At 42.1% G+C, this 27,096-nt stretch overlaps 1 protein-coding gene across 1 annotated transcript in view; it reads left to right on the top strand.

Moving 5' to 3' along the window:
• The window catches only part of PLCB1 (phospholipase C beta 1), a 633,260-nt gene that overhangs the window by 492,738 nt on the left and 113,426 nt on the right, over nt 1–27,096 (top strand). Inside the window, exons 17-25 of the mRNA XM_065400502.1 lie at nt 2,710–2,794; nt 3,946–4,070; nt 6,126–6,280; nt 8,801–8,965; nt 12,012–12,111; nt 13,757–13,861; nt 14,726–14,835; nt 21,657–21,789; nt 26,232–26,285. Of these exons, the coding sequence (XP_065256574.1) occupies nt 2,710–2,794; nt 3,946–4,070; nt 6,126–6,280; nt 8,801–8,965; nt 12,012–12,111; nt 13,757–13,861; nt 14,726–14,835; nt 21,657–21,789; nt 26,232–26,285 (1,032 nt within the window). The remainder of the gene's footprint in view (nt 1–2,709; nt 2,795–3,945; nt 4,071–6,125; nt 6,281–8,800; nt 8,966–12,011; nt 12,112–13,756; nt 13,862–14,725; nt 14,836–21,656; nt 21,790–26,231; nt 26,286–27,096) is intronic.

The following is a 27,096-nucleotide window of genomic DNA, read 5'->3' as shown; positions in this document are numbered from 1 at the left end:
ATAAACTGGCCGTGGGGAAGTTTAGGCTTGAAATTAGAAGAAGGTTTCTAACCGTCAGAGGGGTGAAATTTTGGAACAGCCTTCCGAGGGAAACGGTGGGGGCGAAAGACCTTTCTGGCTTCAAGATTAGGCTTGATAAGTTTATGGAGGGAATGGTTTGAAGGGATAACGTGATTTTAGTCAATTAGGCATTAACGTGCCATCGTGGGTAAAATGAGGGTCCGGCTGTAGAATCTTGCCTGTATGCTCGGGGTTCTGCTGATCGCCATATTTGGGGTCGGGAAGGAATTTTCCTCCAGGGTAGATTGGCAGAGGCCCTGGAGGTTTTTCGCCTTCCTCCGCAGCATAGGGCAGGGGTCGCAGGCTGGAAGATTCTGTTGTGGGTGGGTCAGCTTTTGTGGCCTGCATCATGCGGGAGGTCAGACTAGATGACCATATTGGTCCCTTCTGACCTTAAAGTCTATGAGTCTATGAGTCTATAAAGGGCTAAAAATTGCAGTGTAGAGACATTCCCACGTGGCCTGGAGCCCAGGTTCCGAGACGCCTCCCTCCTCGCTAGATTTCAGCTCAACCCAAACATCTCCACTGCTGTTTTTTCGCCTGGATCAACTGACTCGGGCTCTCATACTTGCTGCCCCGGATCTTTTTTTTGTGGTGTAGACTTACCCTTAGTACAGTGGTTCTCAACCTATCTACCATTGTGGGCCACATATGCAGCTCTCTGTGTGTTATGTGAGCCACATTCACACAATATATATATTATCTGTATGGCCCTGAGGATGTCACCTGGGCCTCAGCTGTGTGCTGATTGGGCCATGGGTTGAGCACCACTGCCTTAGAGGGATAGCGTAGAATCTCACCCTTACTGGGTTATTGGGGCAAGCTTTTTAGTCAGGCTCATGCATTTCTCCTGTGCATGAGCTGATGGTTGAAATGTTCTTTCTACCATGCCCAGCATTTCCTGGCGGATGGGTACCTGATGGTCTGTATGGAACTCATTACCACAACTACCAGTAACACCAGCAACTTTTTTTTAAAAAGCACTAGATACTTATATGGAAAGTGAGACCATCCACAACTATATTAGGCAAACCGTTTAGAAGGGATATAAGCTCTCTTGCTTCAGAGCATGAGCCAGCTTCTAACTGCCTGGAGTTGGGAAGAAATTTCTTATATGGACAGATTATTACATTACAGGATTATTTACTCCTTCCTCTGAAGCATCTGGCACACCTACCATAGGAGACAGGCTACTGGGTTAGAGAGTGTACTGGGATGATTCTGGATGGCAGTTCCCATGTTTCTATTTGAGACATAAGCAAACTTTCTTTATCAACCATTTCTTTACTGTGGCTGTAGGAACGTAGCGACATAAGATTTGTCATATCCCATTATACAATGGGTCGTAACTTGGGCTACAGATTTGTCACGGCAGTCACACAAATGGTGAATTTGATTAAACTCCAAGGAACCTTGGCAATGGCTGTAAGAACACATCTGATTGGGCCCGAAACCTAGTGGCATTGTGCTAGGCTATGTCACTTGGATTTGTCCCATCCACCCCTCAGAAGAAGGAGGAGCAGATGGGCCAAACCAGAGTGGCACTGCAACCCCATGTGCCAGGTCAGAACGCCGGCAGTGGGGAGCTGGACCCAGCCTTGTGGAATAGAATGAATCCAGGGTGGACTTACTCTCCAAACCCCAAGCTCTGGGCTTCAGTTTTCAGCACTCCCACTATATCGTTGTGTACTGCATTCTTTGGTGACCTTTCCATGACTTACCATTTTTTCCCCACACCTCTGCTGTGAAATTTACTAACAATGGCCATGCCAAAATCATACCCTTCATCATGACATTTCCCTCACTTTTAACACCCAGCTGACAGCAATTGTACCTGTGGGCTGTTGCGGTAGCAAACTCCATAGGATGAGCAAGTTTTTTAAAGTAGCATGACTGCCACTGCTGCTCAGCGGTGCTGATTTTTTATTCATCCTGAACAGCAAGAAAATGGGCTATTAAAATAGTTGACAGGACACTGTACTTCTGACTGTTCTCTTTGACATTTTCCATCCTCGTCTTGGATGCCACCAGAAGAAATACTGGAAAAGCTAGCAAAGCCCTGCAGTAAGCAGGAGAGAACTGGACAATGTTTGCACCCTGGTGTGCGCTTGCATTTTACCTCAGCGCTCCCCCTCCCCTTTCATGAGATCAGTCACTCCCCTAGCACTCCATGTAGTAAAAGCTGGGGTTTGCAGCTGTTAAAGTGTGGGGTTAGTGCTGTGTCTAACCTAATGAATGTTTTCAAACTCTGGAGGCTCACTGGCTCAGAAACTTTTGTTTTGTTTTCCTTTTATTTGTGGTTTTAATTTCCCCAAACATGTGGCTTTGTCAAGCGTTTTAATTTTAAATATATTTTAAAAAGAATGGAAAAAGGAAATCTTGGAAATCATTTGATGATATGAACGGTGATGTGAAATAGGTAAGTCATTGAATAGCAGATGGAATATAGGCACTGCGATGAACCCATTAATTTGCCGCTCTACTATATGTCAGCTTGAAAGTTTGTCTCTTGCACCATGAGAAGTTGGTCCAATAAAAGATATTACCTCAGCCACCTTGTCTTACAACATCCTGGGACCAGTGTGGCTACGACAACCTGGCAAACAACAATGTTCTAATCTATCACTGTTTTCCCCCTTTGAACTACAGAACGCAACAGGAGTTTTGAAATGTCTTCCTTTGTGGAAACCAAAGGGCTTGAGCAACTCACGAAGTCTCCAGTGGAATTCGTGGAGTATCCTTGGCATTCAGAAAGATGCATTCTGTGCTTTTGTAAATCTGAGTAGGAGCCGTTATGGTTCATCATTGGGATTTGGAGACATGAGTTTGGGAAGTTTGGAATCTAGCCTAACTTTAACTTGATTACCTCTTCCATTAGCAAAGGGAGCTGGCATCTGATGAGACCTCATTGAGCTTTGAGAGTGAATTCTTGCGATGTGGATTAGGGGCAAAAGGGATCATCTTAAAATACAGATTGAAGACCTGGGGAGGAAGAGTGAGTCAAATCATTAGTGAGCATGTGAGAAAACAAAGCAATGGTACTTTGTTATATAAAATGGTAGAAGATAAATTGAAACAAAGGACAATTTGTCAGAGAGCGATCATCTGGGTAACTCAGTACTTTGCATAGTCATATGGGAGTTTGATTCCTGGTCACAGTTGATTCTTCCCTGATTACCAGGAGCTAGCTGCTCTGATTTATTTTCTGGAGAAAAATAACTAAAGGGGAGTCCATTTCAGTTTAACAACTCTCAGTGTATGTCCTTGTCTCTTTTGAAGCCTGCAGTTCACAAAGAGGGATCCAGGTACAATATGGCCTTACGGAACATTAACTGAGAGCAACTTCTACATCTAGACTGCAATGGATTCCCATATCCAAAATTTGTGGAGTGGCCATTTGAAGCTCAGGCTCGCTACATCAGTTTACTCACCATTGCTTTCTCTATGTGGAGGCTAGATCTGAAACTCATGTGAGGAGAGCAGTTACTTCTTAACTCGGCTTTCCTCAGTCCAGCTTTGGTTCGTTTCTGTAGAGGCAATTTAGGACCATATTCGATTCTTTACTGTGTAACTGAAGTTACAAATATATTGTCTTCTAAGATCCACACTTGCCCATGTTTTTCCCTTGCTTCTTTAGAGTCTGTTAGCCCTCACAGGAACAAAAGAAAAGTATGTCATGTATCATTTTATAACCTCAACTTAGACACCTGAGTATGTGTATAGGCTAGCCGCCCTCCCAAGAACGTGAATCTGTGGATGTAGTATGTTTGGAGAACTCCACTAAGCAACCTACTGTTGTTCTGTAAAGAGCATCTACATTTAATGACTGAAAGTATATATAGTTATTTTGCCAAATGTTCTGTATCTTAACCATTCACCACCTAGATATAACAAAAGGCAGCTTAGCAGGATTTATCCAAAGGGAACACGTGTAGATTCCTCAAACTACATGCCACAAGTCTTCTGGAATGCTGGCTGTCAACTGGTTGCTCTTAACTTCCAAACTGTAGGTAAGTCTCAGCTTTTTCTTGGTTTAGTGGGCTGTACTTTTTCAATAGGTTTTGTGATTGGAAGCCAAGAGAGTTGTTTTGTTCAACAAAAGATGTTGGGCTATTGACCAGTTCTAGAAAGCTGTTTGTTCATTCCTATCACTGAACCCAAGTTATTCTCAAATTCATTAGCATATTATACTGTAGTTCAACATGCACACAGTGGTCATCTTAAAGAGCCGTCATTTACCAGCCGTTACCATATTGCAGTTTCTGAAATGTAAAAATGGTTTTCTGTGTATTGGAAAAAATAAAAGTATCTCATATGTAGGCCTGCAAATATTCGCATGTTAATAGCAGCACCTTTATGTTGTGTAATGAACTGAAAATATAACTAACTTTCCCTCAGTCTCCAGAGATAACTGTTATTAATCATTTTTATTGCAATAACACCTGGATTCAACTGTTCTTGGCAAAGTACATAATGACAAGGCCAGATTTTCGTAGGCGGGCCCAATGGGTGCATCCCGTGAAATGCATGCTCGCTGTTCCCACAAACACCTGCATGTGCGTGCACAAAAGGGAAATTGTACATCTAGGTGCCTACGTCTCATTGAAAGTCAACTAGGGTTGCCAACTTTCTACTCCCACAAAACTGAATACCCTTGCCTCTCCCCACCCTCACTCACTGGCTCATTTTCACCTGGCTGGTTCAGGGAGCTGAGGTATGGGAAGGGGGTTCTGGCTGGGGGTGCAGGCTCCGGGGTGGGGGCCAGAAATGAGGGGTTCAGGGTGCTGGAGGGGGTTCCAGGCTGGGGCAAGGAGTTGGGGTGCGGGGCAGGGTGAGGGCTCCGGCTGGGGGTGCGGGCTCTGATGTGGGGCTGAGGATGAGGAATTTGGGGTGCAGGAGGGGGCTCTGGGCTGGGGCGGGGGTTGGGGTTCGCGGGGGTGTGAGAGCTCTGGTTGGGGGTGCAGACTCTGAGGTGGGGCTGGAGATGCAGGGTTTGGGGGTAGGAGGGTGCTCCAGGCTGGGACCAAGGGGTTCAGAGGGCAGGAGGGGGATCAGGGCTGGGGCACGTGGGTTGGAGTGTGTGGGGGGGGAGTAAGGGCTCCGGCTGGGGGTGCGGGCTCTGGGGTGGGGCTGCAGATGAGGGGTTTGGAGTGCAAGAGGGTGCTCCGGGCTGGGATCGAGGGATTTGGAGGGCGGAATGGGGATCATGGCTGGGGCAGGGGCTTGGGGCCTGGGAGGGAGTCAGGGGTACAGGCACTGGGTGGTGCTTTTCTCAAGCAGCTGCCCGAAGCAACGGCATGTCCACTCTCCGGCTCTTACGTGGAGGTGGGTCAGGTGGCTTAGTGCGGAGCCCAAGCCACAGGCGCCGCCCCCGCAGCTCCCATTGGCTGCGGTTCCCAGCCAATGGGAGCTGCGGGGGCAGCGCTTGGGGTGGGGGCAGCATGCGGAGCCTCCTGGCTGCCCCTATGCGTAGAAGCCGGAGTGGAGACATGCTGGCTGCTTCCCAGAAGCTGCGAGGTGTGGAGGCTAGCAGGGAGCCTGCCAGACCCGTTGTGCGGCGGCACCAACCAGATAGTCAACCACCCAGTCAGCGGTGCTGACCGGAGCTGCAAGGATTCCTTTTCGACCGGGTGATGCGGTCAAAAACCAGACATCTGGTCACCCTAAAGTCAACAGGACTTAGGAGCTTAACTCACTTTTGAAAATGAGACATAGCCATCTAAGTCACTTAGGCTCTTTAACGCTGAGCAGAGCAACACCTAAATACCTTTAAAATCTAGGCCTTAGGCTCTTTTGAAAATGTTACTCCGCATCTTCTGGAACATCTCTAGAGAATTCCCTCCTCTTACAGAGAGAATCCAAGATGGTGGCCACTGAGGATTGTGTGAGTGAAACTTCAGTCTTTCAGTGAAAGATTTCCTGAAACCTAGGCTTAAGTGACAGCAGTGCTCAAGAAATAGCTGTTTATTCACACTGTGCTTAGTCATATTACTGCAGCTGTACTTGTTTTTGTATATTTGATACTTATCCAGAAGTTAATTCCTCATGATATTTTTATTGCTTAGATTTGTCTATGCAAATAAACATGGGGATGTATGAATACAATGGCAAAAGTGGTTACAGGCTAAAGCCAGAGTTTATGAGACGACCAGACAAACATTTTGACCCATTTACTGAAAGTATTGTGGATGGAATAGTAGCCAACACCTTGTCTGTGAAGGTATGTACACAGTTGTTGAAAATTCTGTTTATGTTAGAACCTGGACATATTTCTGGTTTATCTGGAGCCCTGACAGATCTTCTTTAGGTGTGTCCACACTGCAGGGACGCTCATCACCAGCGCAGCCTAGTGGTCAGGCCGGGGTGTGGCAGGTTATCTTCTGGGCATCCCCCTTTCTTACTGCTGCTTCACCCTGCAGTCGTCTGTCTTTCTGGTGACTCCGCCCTCCAGCCAGGTCATGTATTCAAGTCTGTCCCTTTCAGGATATGTATAGAGTCCAACAGTGGGGGAGCCTTCAGGATTAAGCAGGATGCTCAGGACTCTACCCCTTGGGTCAATATCGCAGAGCCAGACCCTTTTATCTTCAGGGGCTTCTCCCCCCCAGCTAAGTTCCCCACTTCAGGAATAGGCTTCTGTAGTTGCCCCTCTGCAGAGGTTTGTAGGGAAGCCCAGGCCCACCCTGTCAACTGGGCTCCGATCCAGGACCCAGTGGTAGGCAGCTAAATCCTGCACCCTAAAATGCTATGCGGCTGTCTCCCTGGGTCACTTCCTACCAGGCCCCTCTTTTCCCACCAGCTAAAGTAAAGAACTAAAACACAAAAATAAAGTCTTTGGCCTTCAGAGAATCACCGGTCCCTTCTCTGTAGGCTCGGTCAGGTCACCATAGCCAGGTCTCAGGCAGCAAGAGCTCCATGGTGCACCTTCTCACAAGCTCAGAGTATAGGTCAGCTCACCTCCACAGCCTGCCTGCCAGTGCCACTAAGTGACAGTGTTCCCCTTTGTAAGCTCTTCCTCCAGCCTGTGCAGGTGTTGCAGGTGTGGTGCAGCAGAGCCGCCCAGGCCCAGGGCATCTCTTTAACCTGTACCTTTCCAGTATGGGGTTTGTACACCCCATCACAGGACCAACTGCAGTGAAGGTGTGGCATCACAGGCTTCAGCATAGCCTGTACAAGCCTACCCAGAACCCTGGACACTTACATGGACAGCTAGCCCCCTCTGAAGTCCATGCTGCCATGGCTACCCTATTGGTACTCACTCTAGCTAGATTAGAGCTAACTCATGTCTACATGTGCTGCAGTCACATCTCCAATTGCAGTGTAGACATACTGTAAATTGAGACAATGAGATACGCTTAATTTGTAGTGGGGCAGAGTTAATTTTTAAACTCCACGGTATCTAAATTCCTAAAAAAACAGACGCTCAAATTTTGAAGGAATATTGCCTATTAAGTAAATTTTCTTGTGTTTTGTTTTTAATTTCCTTTCCAATCTCTTTTCTTTTCCATCGCATAAGACTTACCAGGAAAGTTAAGAAGAGGTTGAAAATTTTTAAGCTTTTGTTTATGAGGTGCTGTATTTCAAATCGTATAACCTTGAAAACATCCCTAGTCCATGCTAAATGCTAACTTGCACTGAGATGAGCAACAGAGCATGCTGTTTAGTGTCTATATAATTAATGGAGATATCCCATCTCCTAGAACTGGAAGGGACCTTGAAAGGTCATCGAGTCCAGCCCCCTGCCTTCACTAGCAGGACCAAGTACAGATTTTGCCCCAGATCCCTAAGTGGCCCCCTCAAGGATTGAACTCACAACGCTAGGTTTAGCAGGCCAATGCTCAAACCACTGAGCTATCCCTCCCCCAAATTAATTGTATAGTGTCAATTAATACAATAATAGGGTTGTTTTTGCAATGAGCTCAGGAAGTTATAAAAGTCATGGTTTCATACCCAGAGTTACAAAAACATTTTATTTCATTAATAGGTCTATTCAGCCAAACCATCTCCCCTGTCCAGAAGCCACCCACAAAATATCCTGTTTTGTTCACTAGGAGGGAACTGATATCCACCTTGAGGTTGCAGGCACAAGTCAGCTGTGGCAAAGCAGAGGTGTGAGGGCATGTGTTAAAGAGGTGGCTGGCAGCTTTGAGACCACATCTAAATGGAGGTCATTCAGGAGCTCTCGGGGGATGCTCAGCACTTTGCAGGAATGAGTCCCTAAGAGCAATGTGGCAATTGCCAGAAGTTGGCTCCTTCTGACTGTCCAGTAGCGATTGTGCTAGTTGTGATGTCATGGCATGGTACATGCTGAGGCCTCACAAATGAATGGGAGCTGGCATACTTCGGGCAAATCCGAGGTTCTTTAAGATCCCCTGACATTGGCTGAATATCCGTCTGCTCCTTGTTACTCAGGGAATTCATCAACAACCTTTAAAAAAAAAAAAAAAAAAAAGGCTGGAAGGAGACAAAAACGAAACAAGTGCATCTGCTCTTTTATCATTGCCTTTGTTGCAACATCACTACACCTAGCTCTGGTGTTACCTTATCTTTTTATTTACCATAACGTTATGTTACAGTCCTGTATTTGCAATATTAGAGAATGCTTGCTTTGAGTTTGGGGTTTATTTAGGAGAGAACTAAACCATCACTAGAAAGTCTGCAGCCTGAATTTCAGCCAGACATTTCAGAATCCACTAAGCTGTCTTTATTAATCACTTACAAACACACCTATCTTGTTTTCTAGATAATTTCAGGTCAGTTTCTTTCGGATAAAAAAGTTGGTATTTATGTAGAAGTAGACATGTTTGGCCTGCCTGTGGATACAAGACGAAAAGCTTTAAAGACAAAGACCTCTCAAGGCAATGCTGTTAATCCTGTATGGGAAGAAGAACCCATAGTATTTAAGAAGGTTGGTGTGATGTTTATTTCCCTACAGTGCACAGTGATTATTTTATTGCTTTCCACTAGGTTAATTTTGTGTTTTACAGAAAATCAGAGTGATTGCATTTGCTGAAGAGATAGTTTAAGAGACTCTGAAACAGCTATCCTGTAGAGCCCACCCCTGCTCCAGTGAAATCAAGCCAGCTCCTACTGAAATCAGTCAACTGATGTAACTTTGTTGGCTTCATTGACACAAGATTGGGCCTCTGTACATACCAGGCAAAAATTTCCAAAGTGCATGAAACCCAGATTTGTAAAGGTATTTAGGTGTTGCTGCATTGAGCATTGCATTTAGGAGCCAAAGTTTCATTTATAAAGTGATTTAGGCACTTAGGAGCCTATCCTATTGACTGTCAATGGGATTTTGATGCCTAAGTGCCTTAATCCCTTTTGATTAGAAAATTTAGGTTCCTAAATCAATTAGGCATTGCAATGCTGAGCACAGCAACACCTAAATACCTTTAATAATCTGGGACCAGATGATTTAAGAGCCTAAATCCGATTCACTTACAACGGGACATAGGCTCTTGAGTTACTTAGGTGCTTTGGAAAATTTTACCCAGAGGACCCAATCCTGCAAAGTCAATGGGAGCTGAGGGTGCTAAGCATCTTTCAGAATTATGCCCCTGCAGCATTGGTATCTCACAGTGCTTTATAAATGGGAATGCAGCCAATTTCCTAAAGAGAGCTGTAGTATTGTCTATTTTTAGTTTACTGGATAATGCAGTTAATTAGTCTTGGATCAAGTAGAGAAACTGCCTTTTCCTGACGTCCCATGACAGCAATTAAAGCTCATGGAGGCACTCGCACAGTCAGTGCCTGAAACTCAGCTTTCTAGGAGTTGCAGTAGGGCTCCCTCACCTGAAGGCTCTGTCTGCTGATCTCCTTCCCTTTGGTGTTCTGCCGGGGCTGGATTTTGGAAACAGCACTAGCATTTTGTTGTTGTTGTTGTTCTCATGGGCCTTTAATTAATATATTTTATTTCTGTTACCGGTTTTACCATAATGTTTGGGAGCCTCCAGGCTCATAATGGGCCTGGATTATTATTCTGAGTGACTTGAAGATTAACTCATATAATCTGTTGTTAGTGGGCGGTTAAACTAAGTGCCTACATATTTTTAGGTGAAATATAAACATCCAGTAAATAAAACACTGATTTCTACATAGTGTGTTCTGAGAAAATGATGCATGTTTAACCAGTCTTACAACACGTATGTTTATTTAGACATGGCTTCTCTACGACACAGTAATGAGATATGATGCATATTTTTTACAGTACCATTCGGTTGGGTAGGAATTAAGGTAGAGTCTGTTACTTGTGGGATTTGGGCCTTTACTAACATTTAAGACAATGTAAGAATGTTCATTCAAAGCCAAGCACGGTTTTGGTTTCAAATAGGCCTTGTTTTGGGACATGAACAGTCCAGACTCCTGGGTCCCTGTTCTTGTCAGCAGAAAAGGTCCAGTGGCACAGAGCTTTTGAGGATGAAATCAGAGACTGCCTTTCTAGGACTCTACTCAAGCAAGCAAGCCCTTCTGTCTGATGGCTTGCAGAAAAACCAGCCGTGGGTCATGGCCAATCTGACAAAAGACTACATCCCACTGGAGAGCCCTGTAGGGTTAATATTTGATGATGTCATGCTCAACAGCTCTGTGACACACACCCTGTACTATCCCCATGTGCCAGGGATAAGGACTGGGGGATGTGTCTGTTGCCAGAAATAAGCTGGGTGATAGGAAATGTCTCATTACTCCTTGTTGGACTGGGAGCTGCAAGCTCCTCTTTGACTGCGTTCTGCTTTGTAAATCTAGGCCCTAGCTCACCTGGGCCTTCCCGCTCTCTTGAATATTGATCCCCATGAACAAGTGCTTTCGAAAGGGACAGGCCTTCCAAGCTCAGTTCTTTCACATATCTTACCTCATAAAGGAAAAGATTAATCCTTCTCGCACAGGCAGACTGATTTCCTACCAAATCACCCGTCCTCCTGGAGAAAGACACGCTATTTAATATATCACCAGAGCAATCTCTCTTTCGAAAGAAATCACATCATGTATTTGTTTATGAAGTTAGTGCAGGTTCCTTTCTGGCCTACTACTATTATAGTCTTTTAATGTATTTCTTCCTCCACCACCAAGGCCCATCCATTGTAGCAACCCTGGGAACTTAGTACAACCCTGAAGGACTTTTCCATCCTTTCACTGAGGCTAAGGTTAGCATCCCAGGCATACCCAACTCTGCCCTGGCTTCACCTGTCCAGTAAACATCGTTTGCCTGATCCCTGAAAGGCAGCATAGGTGTTCTGAAGCACTGGCTATAGCAGTGGACAGCTCTGTTAGGTGTAGCCGTGCAAGGGAAAGCACTCATGAAGGGAACTGTTATTGGCATTATGCAAGCATGCTAAACTGCCTCAATCTATTCAGCCTGTCAGGATGCTTTATGTAATTAAATAACTAAGGTCTAGCAACCTGTTCAGACTTTTCCCTCTTAAAACACACCGATTGATGGATTTGTTATTTGATGGTTTTAGCAGCGCTAATGTGCTTATCACTGCCCTGCTTAATTAATTAAGGAGTCCTTAGGACACATCGGTTCTGAGTGACACTCATGATTTCACCTCTTACATTGTCACTAAACTCTACATTTTCAAAGCCTCATTCAGGCCTAATGAGAGGCATGATGCTAAAGAGCCACATGCTGCTTTGAAAATGTAGAGGTAAGTTCTCAGCTTCAGATTTGGCTGTTCTAGACATTCCCTATCAATGAGTTATTCGCCTGTAAAGAAGATGTGATGCCACCTGTTACTTGACTGAAGCATGATCATTTCAGAATTCTTTTAATACCCGGGTCGTATGCCCTCCGACCTGTTTTATGGCAAACTCCTAGTATGGTTATAGAACTCTTTATTAGCTCACTAGAGCCTTATCTTTCTGCTCTGCTATATTCCTTGTATGCAGAAGGAGCTTTTCTTATTTATAGCAGACAACAGATAACTGTACCAAATGTGTCCCTGTAGGTGGTTCTGCCTTCTCTGGCATGTTTGAGGATAGCCGTATACGAAGAAGGAGGAAAGTTTATTGGACATCGGATATTGCCTGTCTCAGCAATTCGACCAGGTAAGATTATGGCTCTGCTGTAGTGAAGAGAACCAACATGGCAGACCCTCAGTATGACTCTGTTGACTTCAATGCAGCTATGTTGATTTATGGCATCTGAGGCTCTGTCCAGCGTATGCAGCCGATAGAGAAAGTCACCGAATTTGGTACTGTATTATTTCAGCTTTAGTTATAACTTTGCTTTTAAAAAAAAGTAAATAATTTTGAATATGTTTATACCATCCATGAGAAGAGAAACACCCAAATCACCCCAAAGTTAAATCTAGAATGAAACAAGAAAACCTACAGAACTAAAACATACAACGCAGTTGATGGCGTTTACTGGTCAATTATAGCCATGATGCCATTTCGAAAGAAGGGGAGTGACAGTCCTCATTGACATTTCTCCTTTTCAGTCATTGTTTCTGAGGTCGATTGCTCAGAGAGCTTTAGCTGTGGTGGGTGGAAACACTGAAGGTGTGAAACATGCTCTCATGGGACAGTCAGCTTGGCTCATCCTTTCACACTTTCAAAATTGCCTGCAAATGCTCATATTGTAGGTGTATTTTAATTTTTAGCCAATGTGAAGGATTCATCCCCCATCCCCAGTCTTTTTAAATATGTTGCCATGTCATTTGTTCTGGTGTTCTCTGGGTTTTTTATTGTCAGGTATTCATGTTGTGTGCATATTACGGCATCCTGATTCCTTTTAATTAACTTTGCAGCTCTCTGAGTATCTTGACCGGAAGTACATATAAAGATTTTAAATCAAAATAAAGTAGGGTTACAAAGCCAAATCAATCCAAACTAACTGGAAAACAATAAGAAAAATTCAAAGAATTATATAAATTAGAGCTAGGGAAATAACTGATTTCTTTTGTTCGCTGGCACTTCTGAAAAATCATTTCGGTCCAGGTCGAACTGAAATGAAAAAATGCGGAAAAAGTTGGGCACATTGAAAAAAATCATTTAAGGTCAAAGAAACCAAGTTTCATTCAACCCAAAACATTTTGTTTCAAGCATGTTTGAAGGGCTGAATTCACCAAACAGCCGGAGGAGGAGGAGCAGATGGTGGTTAGAAAGAGGCTAGCACTAACACCGACATTTTTGTGCCATATGAGAGACCCACATTCAAATCCTTGCTCCACGTCAGGCAGAGGGAAAAATTAAACCTGGCTCTCCCACATCTCCAATGAGTGCCCTAAGCATTTAGCTAAAAGTTATAAGGAGAGCACCACCACCATCTCCTCCTCCTCCAGCCATTTTGTGAATGGCATCTTGGTATCCCCAAATTACTTTTGGCTGAAACTATTGGGCGAATTCATGTCAAATTCCCAAATTTATTTCATTTGACTGATATTCGCCAAAAAAAAGGCACCCAGCTCCAATCAAATTGCAGATTGACATGAGCCAAAGAACAAGAAATTGGTCAATAGTTTAAAAATAAAGGGGAAAAGATTTTTCTTAATAGTGCTGTCTTGCACCTTTCACCTGCTCCCTTGTCAGTATGTTGTCTACGTAGCTTGTAAACTTTTCTGAGTAAGGATTTGCCTTCCCACAGTCTCTAAAGCGCCTAGGTCACTTGGGCACTATATAAATAATGAATAATAATATAATTACATTGGACAGAGTTTACATTCTGGACTGGACTGCTCTTATATTCCAGGCTATCACTACATCTGTCTGAGGAATGAGCGGAACCAGCCTTTGATGCTGCCAGCAGTCTTTGTGTACATAGACGTTAAAGACTACGTACCCGATACTTATGCAGGTAACTATTAAACTATGAACTACAAAGGTAAAATTAAATACACAAGTCTTTGGAACCTTCTCAATCTGTTTGTGACAGAGAGCCTGAAACATCACTGTATAAAACTGGTGTAACAGTCTGCAGGCTGCCTGCTCAGATCACAGTCAAGGATCGGGGCCTAAGTACTTATTTCCTAGCAGACTTTGGGTAGCCCTAAAGAAGCCAGTAGTCTTGGGATTTTGTAATATAAACAATATGCAGTGACTGTGAGATTCAAAGAAAAATGATGTACTTAATTTTTGGAGTCATTTATAAACCTGGGTGGTTCTTTCAAGATCATATTGCAAATGTGCAATTAAAAAAATATTAGTGTGAACGTAAGGGTTCAAAAGCGCTCAGCATTGTCCTAACTAAACATTGGGAGTTTTACCATTGTCTTCAGTGGGAGCAGAGTTGGGCCAATGCTGAACAGGCTAGAGAATCCCATCCTAAAACTGCCCCCAAAGAGTGCTCATCCCAGGCTCCAAGTGTTTTGGACATAAATTTAAAAACACAGTACATAGGAGAGACAAAAGAAACTCATTCAAAGCAGCAGCATTTCTCCTACCTTTTCTTCCCCCAATACCTCTCACAGTAATAAAATAGGGATTAAAATTCTCACCTACATATTGGCCTAAACATGTGCGGAATGTATAGTTCCATAAATGGGGTTTCACGGTTAATGCCTTTGGTATGACGGCATAGTCACACATTCACTGAAGATTCTGATGTCCAAGTGATAACTCTGAATAATAGATTTCAAGAAAAACTATGCACCTTCTTAACACTTAATGATCTCTAAAACCATAGATTAACTTTGACCTGAAATGTTTACTTCATTTCCAGATGTGATTGAAGCATTATCCAATCCAATTAGATACGTAAACTTGATGGAACAAAGAGCTAAACAGCTGGCAGCACTCACACTGGAGGATGAAGAAGAGGTAAAGAAAGAGGTAAGGGAGACTTCAGTCACTGAAAATTCATCATATTTGGTGGGATTTTCAAAAGCATCTACATGATTTAGAACTTCATTGAAAGTCAGTGGGACTTGTGCTCATCAGTCACTTATGGACTTTTCAAAATCCCACCCATTATCTAAGGGCCAGATTTTGATACACTTACGTTGTGTTCATTGTACTCCATGTGGGATCCTCTTCAAGTCCATAGGGTTATGCATGGTCAAATGAAGTAAGGGTATCAGAATCTGATCTTTAGTGAAAAAGTGTTGGATGTCACACAACATGCAGGGGGGAAAACAACCAACCACAGACCCTCATGGTTGTTTAGCATTTTGATCGTGTGGTTTTCCAAGTCCCAGTGAGAGGACTATATCATTCGCTTTCTTTGAAAATATTACAAATTTTGCAGGAATTTTGAGGGCTTTCTATTTTGGTCTCTGAAAATTGTATTCTCTTCACAGGAGGAGAGTTTCTCTTCACCTGCTGCACAAATTCTGATGTCTCCACATTATGAGCCCAATTTTCATTTACACAAAGGCCCCTTTACATCCACTATAAGGCTCCATTAAACTACCAGAGTGGTGTAGAGTCCTTTGTGTGAATGAGAATTCAGACCTATTGCTCTAGTTTAACTGTAATTTTGTAGAAGCCAGATTTTCAATGGTTCATCTTTGTGCCTTTGTTTGCATAAGCACTTATCACTAAGAACATATAAGAATGGCCAGACTGGGTCAGATCAAAGGTCCATCTAGCCCACTATCCTGTCTTCCGACAGGAGCGAATGCCAGGTGCTTCAGAGGGAATGAACAGAACAGGTAATCATCAAGTGATCCATCCCCTGTCACCCATTCCCAGCTTCTGGCAAACAGAGGCTAAGGACACCATTCCTGCCCATCCTGGCTAATAACCATTGATGGACCTATCCTCCATGAATTTATCTAGTTCTTTTTTGAGCCCTGTTATAGTCTTGGCCTTCACAACATCCTCTGGCATACAGTTCCACAGGTTGACTGCGTTCTGTGAAGAAATACTTCCTTCTGTTTGTTTTAAACCTGCTGCCTATTAATTTCATTTGGTGACCCCTAGTTCTTGTGTTATGAGCAGGAGTAAATTACACTTCCTTATTTACTTTCTCCACACCAGTCATGATTTTATAGACCTCTATCATATCCTCCCTTAGTCGTCTCTTTTCCAAGCTGAAAAGTCCCAGTCTTATTAATCTCTCCTTATACGGAAGCTGTTCCATACCCCTAATCATTTTTGTTGCTCTTTTCCAATTCCAATATGGGTTTTTTTGAGATGGGGTGACCACATCTGCACGCAGTATTCAAGATGTGCGTGTACCAGGGATTTATAAGACTAAACTCACATTTGCCTGTGCAGGTGCAGTCATTGTACAAACATATGTAGACATATGTGTATTATTGTGCATGCCTGGGGGCCTCTGACAATTATGCACTGATTTTCAGTGGTAAATGCATATTATAGTTTTATTTATGTTGAGGTTTAAAAACCACCTGTGGAATTTGGCTTCCCAATTCTCATTAATGTTACTAGAAATTGGGCACCCGAATGGCTTTGAAAATCCCAACATTAGATTTTAAACAATTCCTGTGTCATACTCTAGGTCCGTCACATGAGTTAAAGGGTATTCAGCACAAGCAGTTAAGTCCTAATTCCTGGAAGGCAGGGAAACAGGGTCTCCACAGTCCTTTATTTGCCCCCTTCCCTATTTCCTGGATCCTTCATTCTCAAAGGTATAAAAGCTCAACTGAACTCGCTTTTGTAACCAAGAATACACTCCCCAAATAAGATTAAATGAGTTAGTCATTACAGTTCCTTGGCCAACAGTTTGCCTCTTTGTCTCTTTATTATGTACAGTCTCACAAGTTTGCTTGAATGAGGACATTGAAATACTCAATAGTATCTCAGAAGTTTATCTAGGACGCTCTACACATGAGATCCTACTTTAGTAGCAAAATCTTTTTTTAACATAATCTCTTAAGCACGTCTAGAGGTAATTTTTTGCATAAAAAGTGAATATGCATTTGATTTGGACAAGATTATCACTTATTTGTTAGTCTAAGAAAAATATTGTCAGAAAGTACTTATTAAAGGCAAACAGGAAGATGGGAAGTTAAATTGCTGCAAACAGTCTTGGTTAATGCTCTCATACTTCAAACAGCTTGAAATCTCTTAGGGCAAAGGCTCTTACTTTACAGTGGGAGAGAAGTATGTTTTAGGAGGAAAATGGCATGATTGTGGTATTGCGTTTATCAGTAAAACTAGCAAAACTGATGCAGTGGCAGGAGATACATGCAAATTTGCAACATTAAGTTTCATTTTAAGTGTCCCATTCCTACCATGTCTTGGTACACATACATCTTGGGTAATCAATCTGAAATGGATTGAGCACTAAAAATGTATTTTTCTCATTCCTGAACTTTTGTGTATTTTTCATACTATGTTCTTGTTGTTTTCAACTTCTTGGGTAAGGGTTTCAGAGTGAAGGATGTTACTTTTCTATGTGCATGTTTGCTCATAAAAATCACACTTGCAAGGGTAACTCTATGTCGAACTTTCAGATTTGCACACACACACGTGTGTACACTCAATTTTGTTAAATGGAGTTTCAAATATATAGGCTATATTTGTAAGATTATCTATTATGTCCAAAGATGAGTGGTTTCCTAGCATAGAATTTTTTTCCCTTTGATGTATTTAATCAGGCTTCTTGCCAGCAATCGATGAAGGAAAATAGACAAATTTTCAATGAGATATTAGAGGTTAACCTTCAGGTGTGAAAATCAGAAAAATCATAAGCTAGCAACCACAGAAATTACTTAATAATTAATTGTACTCAGTTTGAATCAGATACAGGTTTGGAATGATACTATCCAGGAATAAACCAGCAAAGTAGGGGAATTAGCTACAGAATTGATCATTTCTTTTGCAATATGTAGCACTTTATTTTCAGAAAAGAAGCACATTTGAACATGATATGAATTCTCAATTTTGGATCACAGGCAACTACATGAGTCCAGATCTTCCTTCACTGCAAACCTTAGAGTTACTATATTTAAAATGCTGTGGCCCAGAAAAATACTTTGTAAAATTAGAAGCATTTTAATACTTTAATTGTGCATTGTAGCTATACAGCTATAAAAGTCCAGTACACTTTTTAATGTGCCTGTGTAAAATAGTTTATAAGGAAGCAATTTTATGGGTACTCTGCCCCCATTCCATTCCCTTTGCTCATATGGCACAAAGGGAACAGAAGTCACTCACAGGTCCCCAGCTGGAGATTCCTGGGCATGAGGAAGTCCTCATCAGATGTAGAGCCATGTAACTAACCCCTGTGCCTTTCACCCTGCAGCCATGCCACAGGTAGGGTTGCCAACCCTCCCGGATTGGCCGGGAGTTTCCCGGAATCGATCTCTCTGTGGCTACTGAAACCAGTCCAGGAGATTTTAATAGGCCGCTAAAAGGCTGGTCGGCAGCGCAGCGGGGCTAAGGCAGGCTCTCTATCTGCCCTGGTTCCACACGGATCCCGGAAGTGACTTGCACGTCCCTCTGGCTCCTAGGCGCAGGGGTGGCCAGGGGGTCTCTGAGCGCTGCTCCCCCTCCCCCGAGCGCCGACTCCACATCTCCCATTGGCCGGGGCAGCGCTGAGCCTAGGAGCCAGATATGCCGGTTGCTTCCGGGAGCCACTCGAGGTAAGCGCCACCCAGCCGGAGCCCGCACCCCAACCCCCTTCCGCATACTAACCCCCTACTCCGGCCCTGAGCCCCCTCCCACATCCTAACTTCCTCCTGGAGCCCGCACCCCAACCGCCTTCCGCATACTAACCCCCTACTCCAGCCCTGAGCCCCCTCCCACATCCAAACTTCCTCCCAGAGCCCGCACCCTGAACCCACTCCCGCATCCCAACCCACTGCCCCAGCCCTGAGCCCCCTCCTGCACCCAAACTCCCTCCCAGAGACCGCACCCTGCACCCCAACCCCCTGCCCCAGGCTCAGCCCAGAGCCCCCTCCCACACTCCCAAAAGTGGCATTCTGCCAATGATAACAACCTCAGTGTCCTGTTTGCCCACTTCTCACGGTTATCTCTGTGTCTTTGCCCATTACCACCTCCTCGTGGAATACCCATTCTGAGCTGGCACCCCGGCCGCTACTCTCTCCTCATTCAGATCCTTCCTAAAGACCCCTCTGCTATTGACATGCACAGACATGAGTGAACAGAGACTGTAACCCCGAAATCTCCACTACATCCAGACAGGGTGGAGAGTGGTGGCTACAAGGAACCGATTGTGGCTAACTGATTCGAAGTCACCCAGCCTTGTCATAAGTCAGAGCACAAGGGGTCCTACCTTTACATATGCTGCTGGCATAACGTCCCTTTTACAAGAAAGAATCAGGTCAGGCATAGGGGATCTTCTGAGATGATCCCCCCTCCTCCTTACATCAGGTGTGGTTAGAGTGGAAGGTAGCTACAGTGCCACTTTTTGGTGTATAGTAGAACAAAATCCAATCCTATGCATCTATATAAGACTGCTCTTCCCTGCTGAACACTAACCTTTGATGAGTAAGCACAGTCTTTTACTAAAGACATGACAAAGCATAGGATGTAAACCAGGGGTAGGCAACCTATGGCACGCGTGCCGAAGGCAGCACACGAGCTAATTTTCAGTGGCACTCACAGTGCCCGGGTCCTGGCCACCGGTCCGGGGGGCTCTGCATTTTAATTTAATTTTAAACAAAGATTCGTAAACATTTTAAAAACCTTATTTACTTTACATACAACAATAGTTTAGTAATATATTATAGACTTATAGAAAGAGACCTTCTAAAAACATTAAAATGTATTACTGGCACGCAAAACCCTAAATTAGAGTGAATAAATGAAGACTCGGCACATCACTTCTGAAAGGTTGCCGACCCCCTGTAAACTAATGTTCCTTTTATACCTCGCTACTAAAATGTAAAATATGAGGGTGGAATGCCTAATGTATTAAGAAAGATAGCCTGTGATATTCTCCATTAAGGGAAAATCACATTCACTTAAGAATTGTGGGTAGTCATGAATTATGAGAAGAGGAAGTGCTTTATAACAAGATTCAATTGCTTGTTACACAAAAAATGGCTCTTTGTTCACTTCCTGAACTTGTCTCATGTTTGCGATTTAGTTTCTGGAAAGAAATATCTCTGGTGCCCGAAACTGAACAGCCATGTTAATCGTTTGCAAACAAGGTGCAGTGCTACATGAATTTTATTAGCATATATCAACCTGGTGGCAAAAAAGAAAATGTGCACTTGCACACACAAAATTGGCTCCTTACTTTCCATGCATGAATTTGCAAGCTGGGATGCAAGCTTGTAAGTCTAGCTTTATTTTTATTAATCATTCATGCAGTGCAAGTTCTCACTAGCAGAGCACTTTTTATTAAACTATTGAACGTGACTTCCTTTAACAGTGTTTAAAGAAGAAAAAAATAAAACCAGCCAAGACTTCTACCAAAAACAGGATCATTCTAGAATGAAAGTGGACATGCACATCACTGTTCAGATCATGTTTTGCTTATGCATGAGATAAATGAAGTGGTTGGAATAGATTGGATATCCTGATAGACACAATGGCGGTGGTATCCTTGTATCCCATTGTATAGCTGTGTTAGAATTAAGATGTTGAGACAGAGATCCCTTCACAGTACACAAAGTGTTACGTTATATGACTGTTGAGCCAGGTTGCAGTAAACTGGCCGTGTAATTAGCGTAAAACAATTATACCAGAACCTGTGTTGCCTCTTGATAGAGTGGCAGACGGATATTCTGACAGCTGTCTCCTGCTTCTGCTTGTAATTTGATTATCCTCAAAGAGGGAAACAGAAGCAGCCTGAGGAACAAGCCAGGACTGTATTCAGCTGGTGCCATGGCAACCAGTTCTTCATACTCTTTTTGGCCGTCTGAAAATCCAAATAGCTTACCAGTGCTGTGAGTCCCTCCTCCTCCTCCCTGAGCATGGAGTGCTTGTATGTCTTTGTAAACCTAACGTCCACAAGAGTAACTGTAAGGGGTTCATAAGGGAACTGGCAAGGAGGAAAAGGCTGTGGAAAATGCTTAGATGAGTTGGATACCAGAGACACATTTATGTAGAGTTCAGCAGGATGGAGGTATTGTTTATATGCTCTCTGTTGAGTGTAATTATGAGAATATTATATCCTGGGGATAAGAAGTATGTGTGCATGTCTTGAGAGTTGATGAATAATTACACTGTCTAGTAAAATTAGCTATGAAATTTAGCAGCCGTTCCATACACATATTTTGTTCATAATAGGGATCTGAATGGTATTTTCCTGCTACCTTCTACTTACTTCTAGAAGGGTTTTATGATGCAGCACAATGCTGATTCCATGTAGTTTTACCTCTGATATTGCTAACTAATACATATTATAAATGAGTAAATTACCTGTCTGTTTTGTGGCTGAAAACTACTCAGCTGAATTATATCCTGTTAACAATTTTTTTTCTGAGGTTATACAAGACAAAAATACATTCAGAATAATTGTTCAGAAAGATATGTGCTGTATTTCTGAAAGTTAACTTGCAAAAATGAACTGCAATACAGTGGAAAACTGAAGCTACTAAGTCCAGATTTTTCTTTTAGAGCAGTGTATTTAAAACCTGTACGAAATTTCAGGATCAAAAGAGGCAAGACGGTTGGATTGGAAATAAATAACTCCCTCCCCCTCCCCCTGCATGTATTTATTATGTATATACCTATTTGGAAAAGTAATGTAAAATATTCTGTATCTTTAGGTTGATCAGGGGGATGCACCATCAGAAGCTAATAATGAACCCAGACCAACACCAGCAGAAAATGGACTAAGTCACTCCACTTCTCTGACAACGAAGCCAGCAACTCAGGTTGTCCATAGTCAACCAGCCCCAGGTAAAAGACTTAAATGCTTTTTTCCTACATTAATTATTTAAAAAACAAAACCAAGAAATGGCTGAATAACACTTTCTGTGTGTGCTTTGCATTAAAAAAAAGCTTTATAAAATGAGTAGGGGGAAATTGTCCTATGTTTTAACACATAGTATTATTTATTTCACAGCATTAGTAATAGCCTCTTTCTTCCAGAAGGATACCTGTAGGCTTCACATACTGTATCCACTTATGCCTGAAAAGCAGTCACCATTGGAGTGAAACAGGTCATGATTATACAAGAGTTGAAGACAGAAATAATAAATAATAATAATAAAATATAGGGCGGTCAAGCGATTAAAAATTAATCACGATTAATCGTGTAATTAAAAAAAGTAACCATGATTAATTGTGTGATTAATTGCGCTGTTAAACAATAATAAAATACCATTTATTTAAATATTTTTGGATGTTTTCTACATTTTCAAATATGTTGATTTCAATTACAACACAGAATACGAAGTGTACAGTGCTCACTTTATATTTATTTTTGATTACAAATACTTGCACTGTAAAAAAACAAAAGAAATAGTATTTTTCAATTCACCTCATACAATTACTGTAGTGCAATCTCTTTATCATGAAAGTTGAACTTACAAATGTAGAATTATGTACAAAAAATAACTGCATTCATAAATAAAACAATGTGAAACTTTAGAGCCTACAAGTCTACTCAGTCCTATTTCTTGTTCAGCCAATCACTTAGACAACCAAATTTGTTTACATTTGCAGGAGATAATGCTGCCCGCTTCTTGTCACACTGTCACCTGAAAGAGAGAACAGGTGTTCTCATGGCACTGTTGTTGCCGGTGTTGCAAGATATTTACATGGCAGATGCACTAAAGATTCATAGGTCCCTTCATGCTTCAACCACCATTCCAGAGGACATGCGTCCATGCTAATGATGGGTTCTGCTCGATAACTATCCAAAGCAATGTGGACCGACACATGTTCATTTTCATCATCTGAGTCAGATGCCATCAGCAGAAGGTTGATTTTCTTTTTTGATGGTTTGGGTTCTCTAGTTTCTGCATCAGAGTGTTGCTCCTTTAAGACTTCTGAAAGCATGCTCCACACCTCATCCCTCTCTGATTTTGGAAGTCACTTCGGTTTCTTAAAATCTTGGGTCGAGTGCTGTAGCTATCTTTAGAAATTTCACATTGGTGTCTTCTTTGAATTTTGTCAAATTTGCAGTGAAAGTGTTCTTAAAACGAACATGTGTTGGGTCATCATCCAAGACTGCTATAACATGAAATATATGGCAGAATGTGGGTAAAATAGAACAGGAGATATACAATTCTCTCCCCAAGGAGTTCAGTCACAAATTTAATTAACACATTATTTTTTTAACGAGCATCAGCACCATGGAAGCATGTCCTCTGGGATGTTGGCCGAAGCATGAAGGGGTATACAAATGTTTAGCATATCTGGCACGTAAATACCTTGCACCACCGGCTACAAAAGTGCCATGCGACCACCTGTTCTCACTTTCAGGTGACATTGTAAATAAGAAGCGGGCAGCATTATTGCCCATAAATATAAACAAATTTGTTTGTCTTAGCGATTGGCTGAACAAGAAGTAGGACTGAGTGGACTTGTACGCTCTAAAGTTGTACATTGTTTTGTTTTTGAGTGCAGTTATGTAACAAAAAAACCCTACATTTGTAAATTACACTTTTACGATAAAGAGATTGCACTACAGTACTTGTATAGAGTGAATTGAAAAATACTATTTCTTTTGTTTATCATTTTTACAGTGCAAATATTTGTAATCTAAAATAATATAAAGTGAGCACTGTACACTTTGTATTCTGTGTTGTAATAGAAATCAATATATTTGAAAATGTAGAAAAAATCCACAAATATTTAATAAATTTCAACTGGTATTCTATTGTTTAACAGTGCGATTAATCGCAATTAATTTTTTTGAGTTAATCGCATGAGTTAACTGTGATTAATCGACAGCTCTAATAAAATAATAATAATAATAAAACACACTCATAGACAAGGACTCCTTGAACTTTGGAGAGGCAATGAGCAGAATCCAGTATGAACATAACTCTGGTATTTGCTTGTGAATCGTAAGTACCAGTGCGGCACTTAAACGCGATGGGCCCGGTTTTCCGCAGTGCCCAACACTTCCCATTGTGCCAGTGGAGTGAGATCTTGAGAACAATGGATGCCATGGAATACCAAACACGTCTGAAGAATCTGGCCACTTCATGAAGGTGCCTAAATGGAGTTGAGCTGTGTAGAAAATCGGACCCCGATATTGTATGCTGAGCATTTTTTTGATACCTGGCTCTATGTTGATAAGCATAATAGCAATATGTTTTGAACGTCTCCTAGTCTTACAGTAAAGTACACATGTCCCTTGCTTCATATGCTTTCTAAAATCTCACTTCTTCCAGAAGTGAGTTTGTTATCCCAACCTCTGGATGTCCCAGGGTGACCAGTCTTCTGTTATTGAATATTTACATGCCTCTGTCTCTTAAATTGCTGTGTCTTAAGGGCTGTCTTCATTTTCATATATTAATACAGCACAAGCATTGTTAATGCTAAATAAATAATAAAACCCCCCGTGCACATTATCCTGGTAAATGTACATTTTTACTCCTGTCTCAGGTCCTCCAAAACAATTGCCCCATCATCTCAACACCCACGCCTACACTTTTATTGGTTTGGCTATGGGCCTATGATACTTGAGAAGCAATTTGCTCACACAAAGGAAGATGTAAATAGGAGAGGACATGTATTTTAATGAAGAAGGGGGCACAGATGCAAGCATAGACATTTTTCCTGAGTTTTGAAAATAATAAAGTATTCTGTAATTGTGCAGCTGAGTGTTCCATTATGGGCAAGGTCGTTTGCACAACAGTTCCTTATGTCCAAGTGCGGTAGACTCTTAAATTGCTTTTACAAAAATATTTCCAGTTATTTGTGCATGTATTTACCTTTTACTGTACACTTAAAATTCATTCTTTGAAAATGGAGGCCTGTATACATTTGTATTGATATATCTATTTTTAAAAGAATTCTAAAACTACATTATTTCCAATTTAATTATTGATTGTTCATCATAGGCCCCATCCAACTTCCACAAACTTCAGAGGAGTTGTATCAGACACTTGTAAAGCAATTTTGAACTGTCACTTAAAGTACCAGTGCTTTACTAACCATGAGCCAAATCCTGTTTACCTTACTCACACGATTGGTCCCACTGAGTTCAGTGGCATCCCTCTCATAAGAAAAGTGAGGTGGCTAGGGTGTTTTATGTTGTGTTGTGTTGTTTGGTGTTGATACAAGTGTTGCCTCTGTAGACCATAGGGCTAGATTGCCTTTATTATATTCACTGTCTTGCTTTCATTATATTCCACATTTATTATATTCAGCAGTAATGCAAGGAACCTAAAGGCCTGTACCCTGTACAACATTAGCTTCAGCACTTAGCATAAAGCTTGAGGCCTATGAACGTTGGCACAGATAAATGACCCAATGGTAACCCCCAAGTTTTGGGGAACTGAGAATAAAGTGTTTAAGGGGAAATTTTCTCAGAATTTACCATAACTACATGAACATGAGATAACATTCGCAGATGTTTGACCACAAGTATGCCCTATCATCGAATCGACATATATGATAATAAATTGAGATCATTAGTATACTAACCAATAGGAGAAGGGCACCTCAACATTAGTATGGTGAGGAAATACAAATAAGGAAGAGGGGAGAAGCCCCTACTGAATGTGCATTAGGCATAGTGGCATCAGCGTAACATATTATACAAGTTGCATCCCAGCCTGCGGGCAATAGGAGAGAGAGGTGTAGTCCTTGGGAGATGCCAGGATGATGGCCACTGGTGAGGATGAGGAAGGTGATGGTGATGAGGAAGATAATGGCTAACATTTCAGGTTGTTCTGCAAGGAATGGTGTGAGTATATGGATGTGCAGATGGACATTCTGTACTATATCCATCTACCTTACTGAGCTGGAGTGTTTGTGACTTTGCTAAATGTATTAATAAACTATTGTAAATACAGAAGTTTTCCTATAGTGTGAGTGTTACAACTGTGTACATCAGGGTTCCCAACTCTACAGTAATTTTAATACTGAGCCTGATCTTGGGACAAGAACCTGTCAACCCTCAAAGTGATAACTGGAATTCTTAAGTAATCAATATAATTAACACATAATCTATGAATTGGGATCCACATCCATGTTGCTACTCTTGGGCAGTGTGAAAGATACCTAAAAATATATTTCCTCACATTATTCAGAATGTTTACACAACTGTATATGCTATGTCAACTGCAATAATGATATAGAATATATATAAATTTTCTACAGGCAACACATGTGACTTCTGTTTAAAAAGAATGGAAATCAATACTATCTTTTACTTCCAGGTTCTGTGAAAGCACCTGCAAAAACAGAAGATCTTATTCAGAGTGTCCTAACAGGTAATAAAAATACAGGTGTTATGCAGTAGCATATTCTGAATGAATATTACGGTTTTGTCCAGGGATACGTACATTTCGTAAAATAGGCTACCTGGTTTAGACTTTTCATTGTCTGATTATTGCTGAAAGAACTTTGTGGCAAATGTTCCCTTAGGACACAATCCTGCATCTTGAATGGCAAACCCCCCATTGACTACAATGAGAGTAGGATTGGGTCCCTACAGGGAGCTTTTTCTTAATATCTCGCACTGTTGCACTACCGCCTGTGCCAGTAATGGTGGGAGTATAGACGCTCCCCAACTTATGCACGGAACGCCTCGTGTAAGTCGAATTTTGCATAAGTCGGGAACGTATACCCAACAATTACGCAAAAAAAAAAGCTTAAGGAACTTTTTCCGTAAGTCCGGATTTGCGTAAGTTGGGTTTGCGTAACCTGGGGAGCATCTGTATTCGGAGTCTGAATGCAGAGAAGGTACCAGTATTCTGACCAACATGTCATCTAGACTGGCTCTGAGCAGACTTAGATGGCTTAATGCCAGCGCCGTGCATACGCTAGAGGTCTTACTATTGGAGATTTTGGAGATGCACCCATGATAGTGTAGCTATCAGTGCAATGTAGAGCCCAGGCCTGAAGTCAATGGCATAACTCCTAACAATAAGATACACCACTTGTATTTCATCGTACCTAGTTGAATGTCATTGCTGGCTTAGCTTCTTGAGGACATCGAGTCCATTCTTCACTTCCAAAGCTGAGAAGCCCTTTTAGTTCAACTTCTTTGAAGGGTACATTGATTCTGCTATAGTAAGAGGT

The sequence above is a fragment of the Emys orbicularis genome, chromosome 3 (genome assembly GCF_028017835.1).
Source record: "Emys orbicularis isolate rEmyOrb1 chromosome 3, rEmyOrb1.hap1, whole genome shotgun sequence".
In the NCBI taxonomy this organism is placed as follows: domain Eukaryota; kingdom Metazoa; phylum Chordata; order Testudines; family Emydidae; genus Emys; species Emys orbicularis.
Note: the sequence above shows the minus strand (reverse complement) of the source record. Positions and strands in the feature narration are given on the sequence as shown.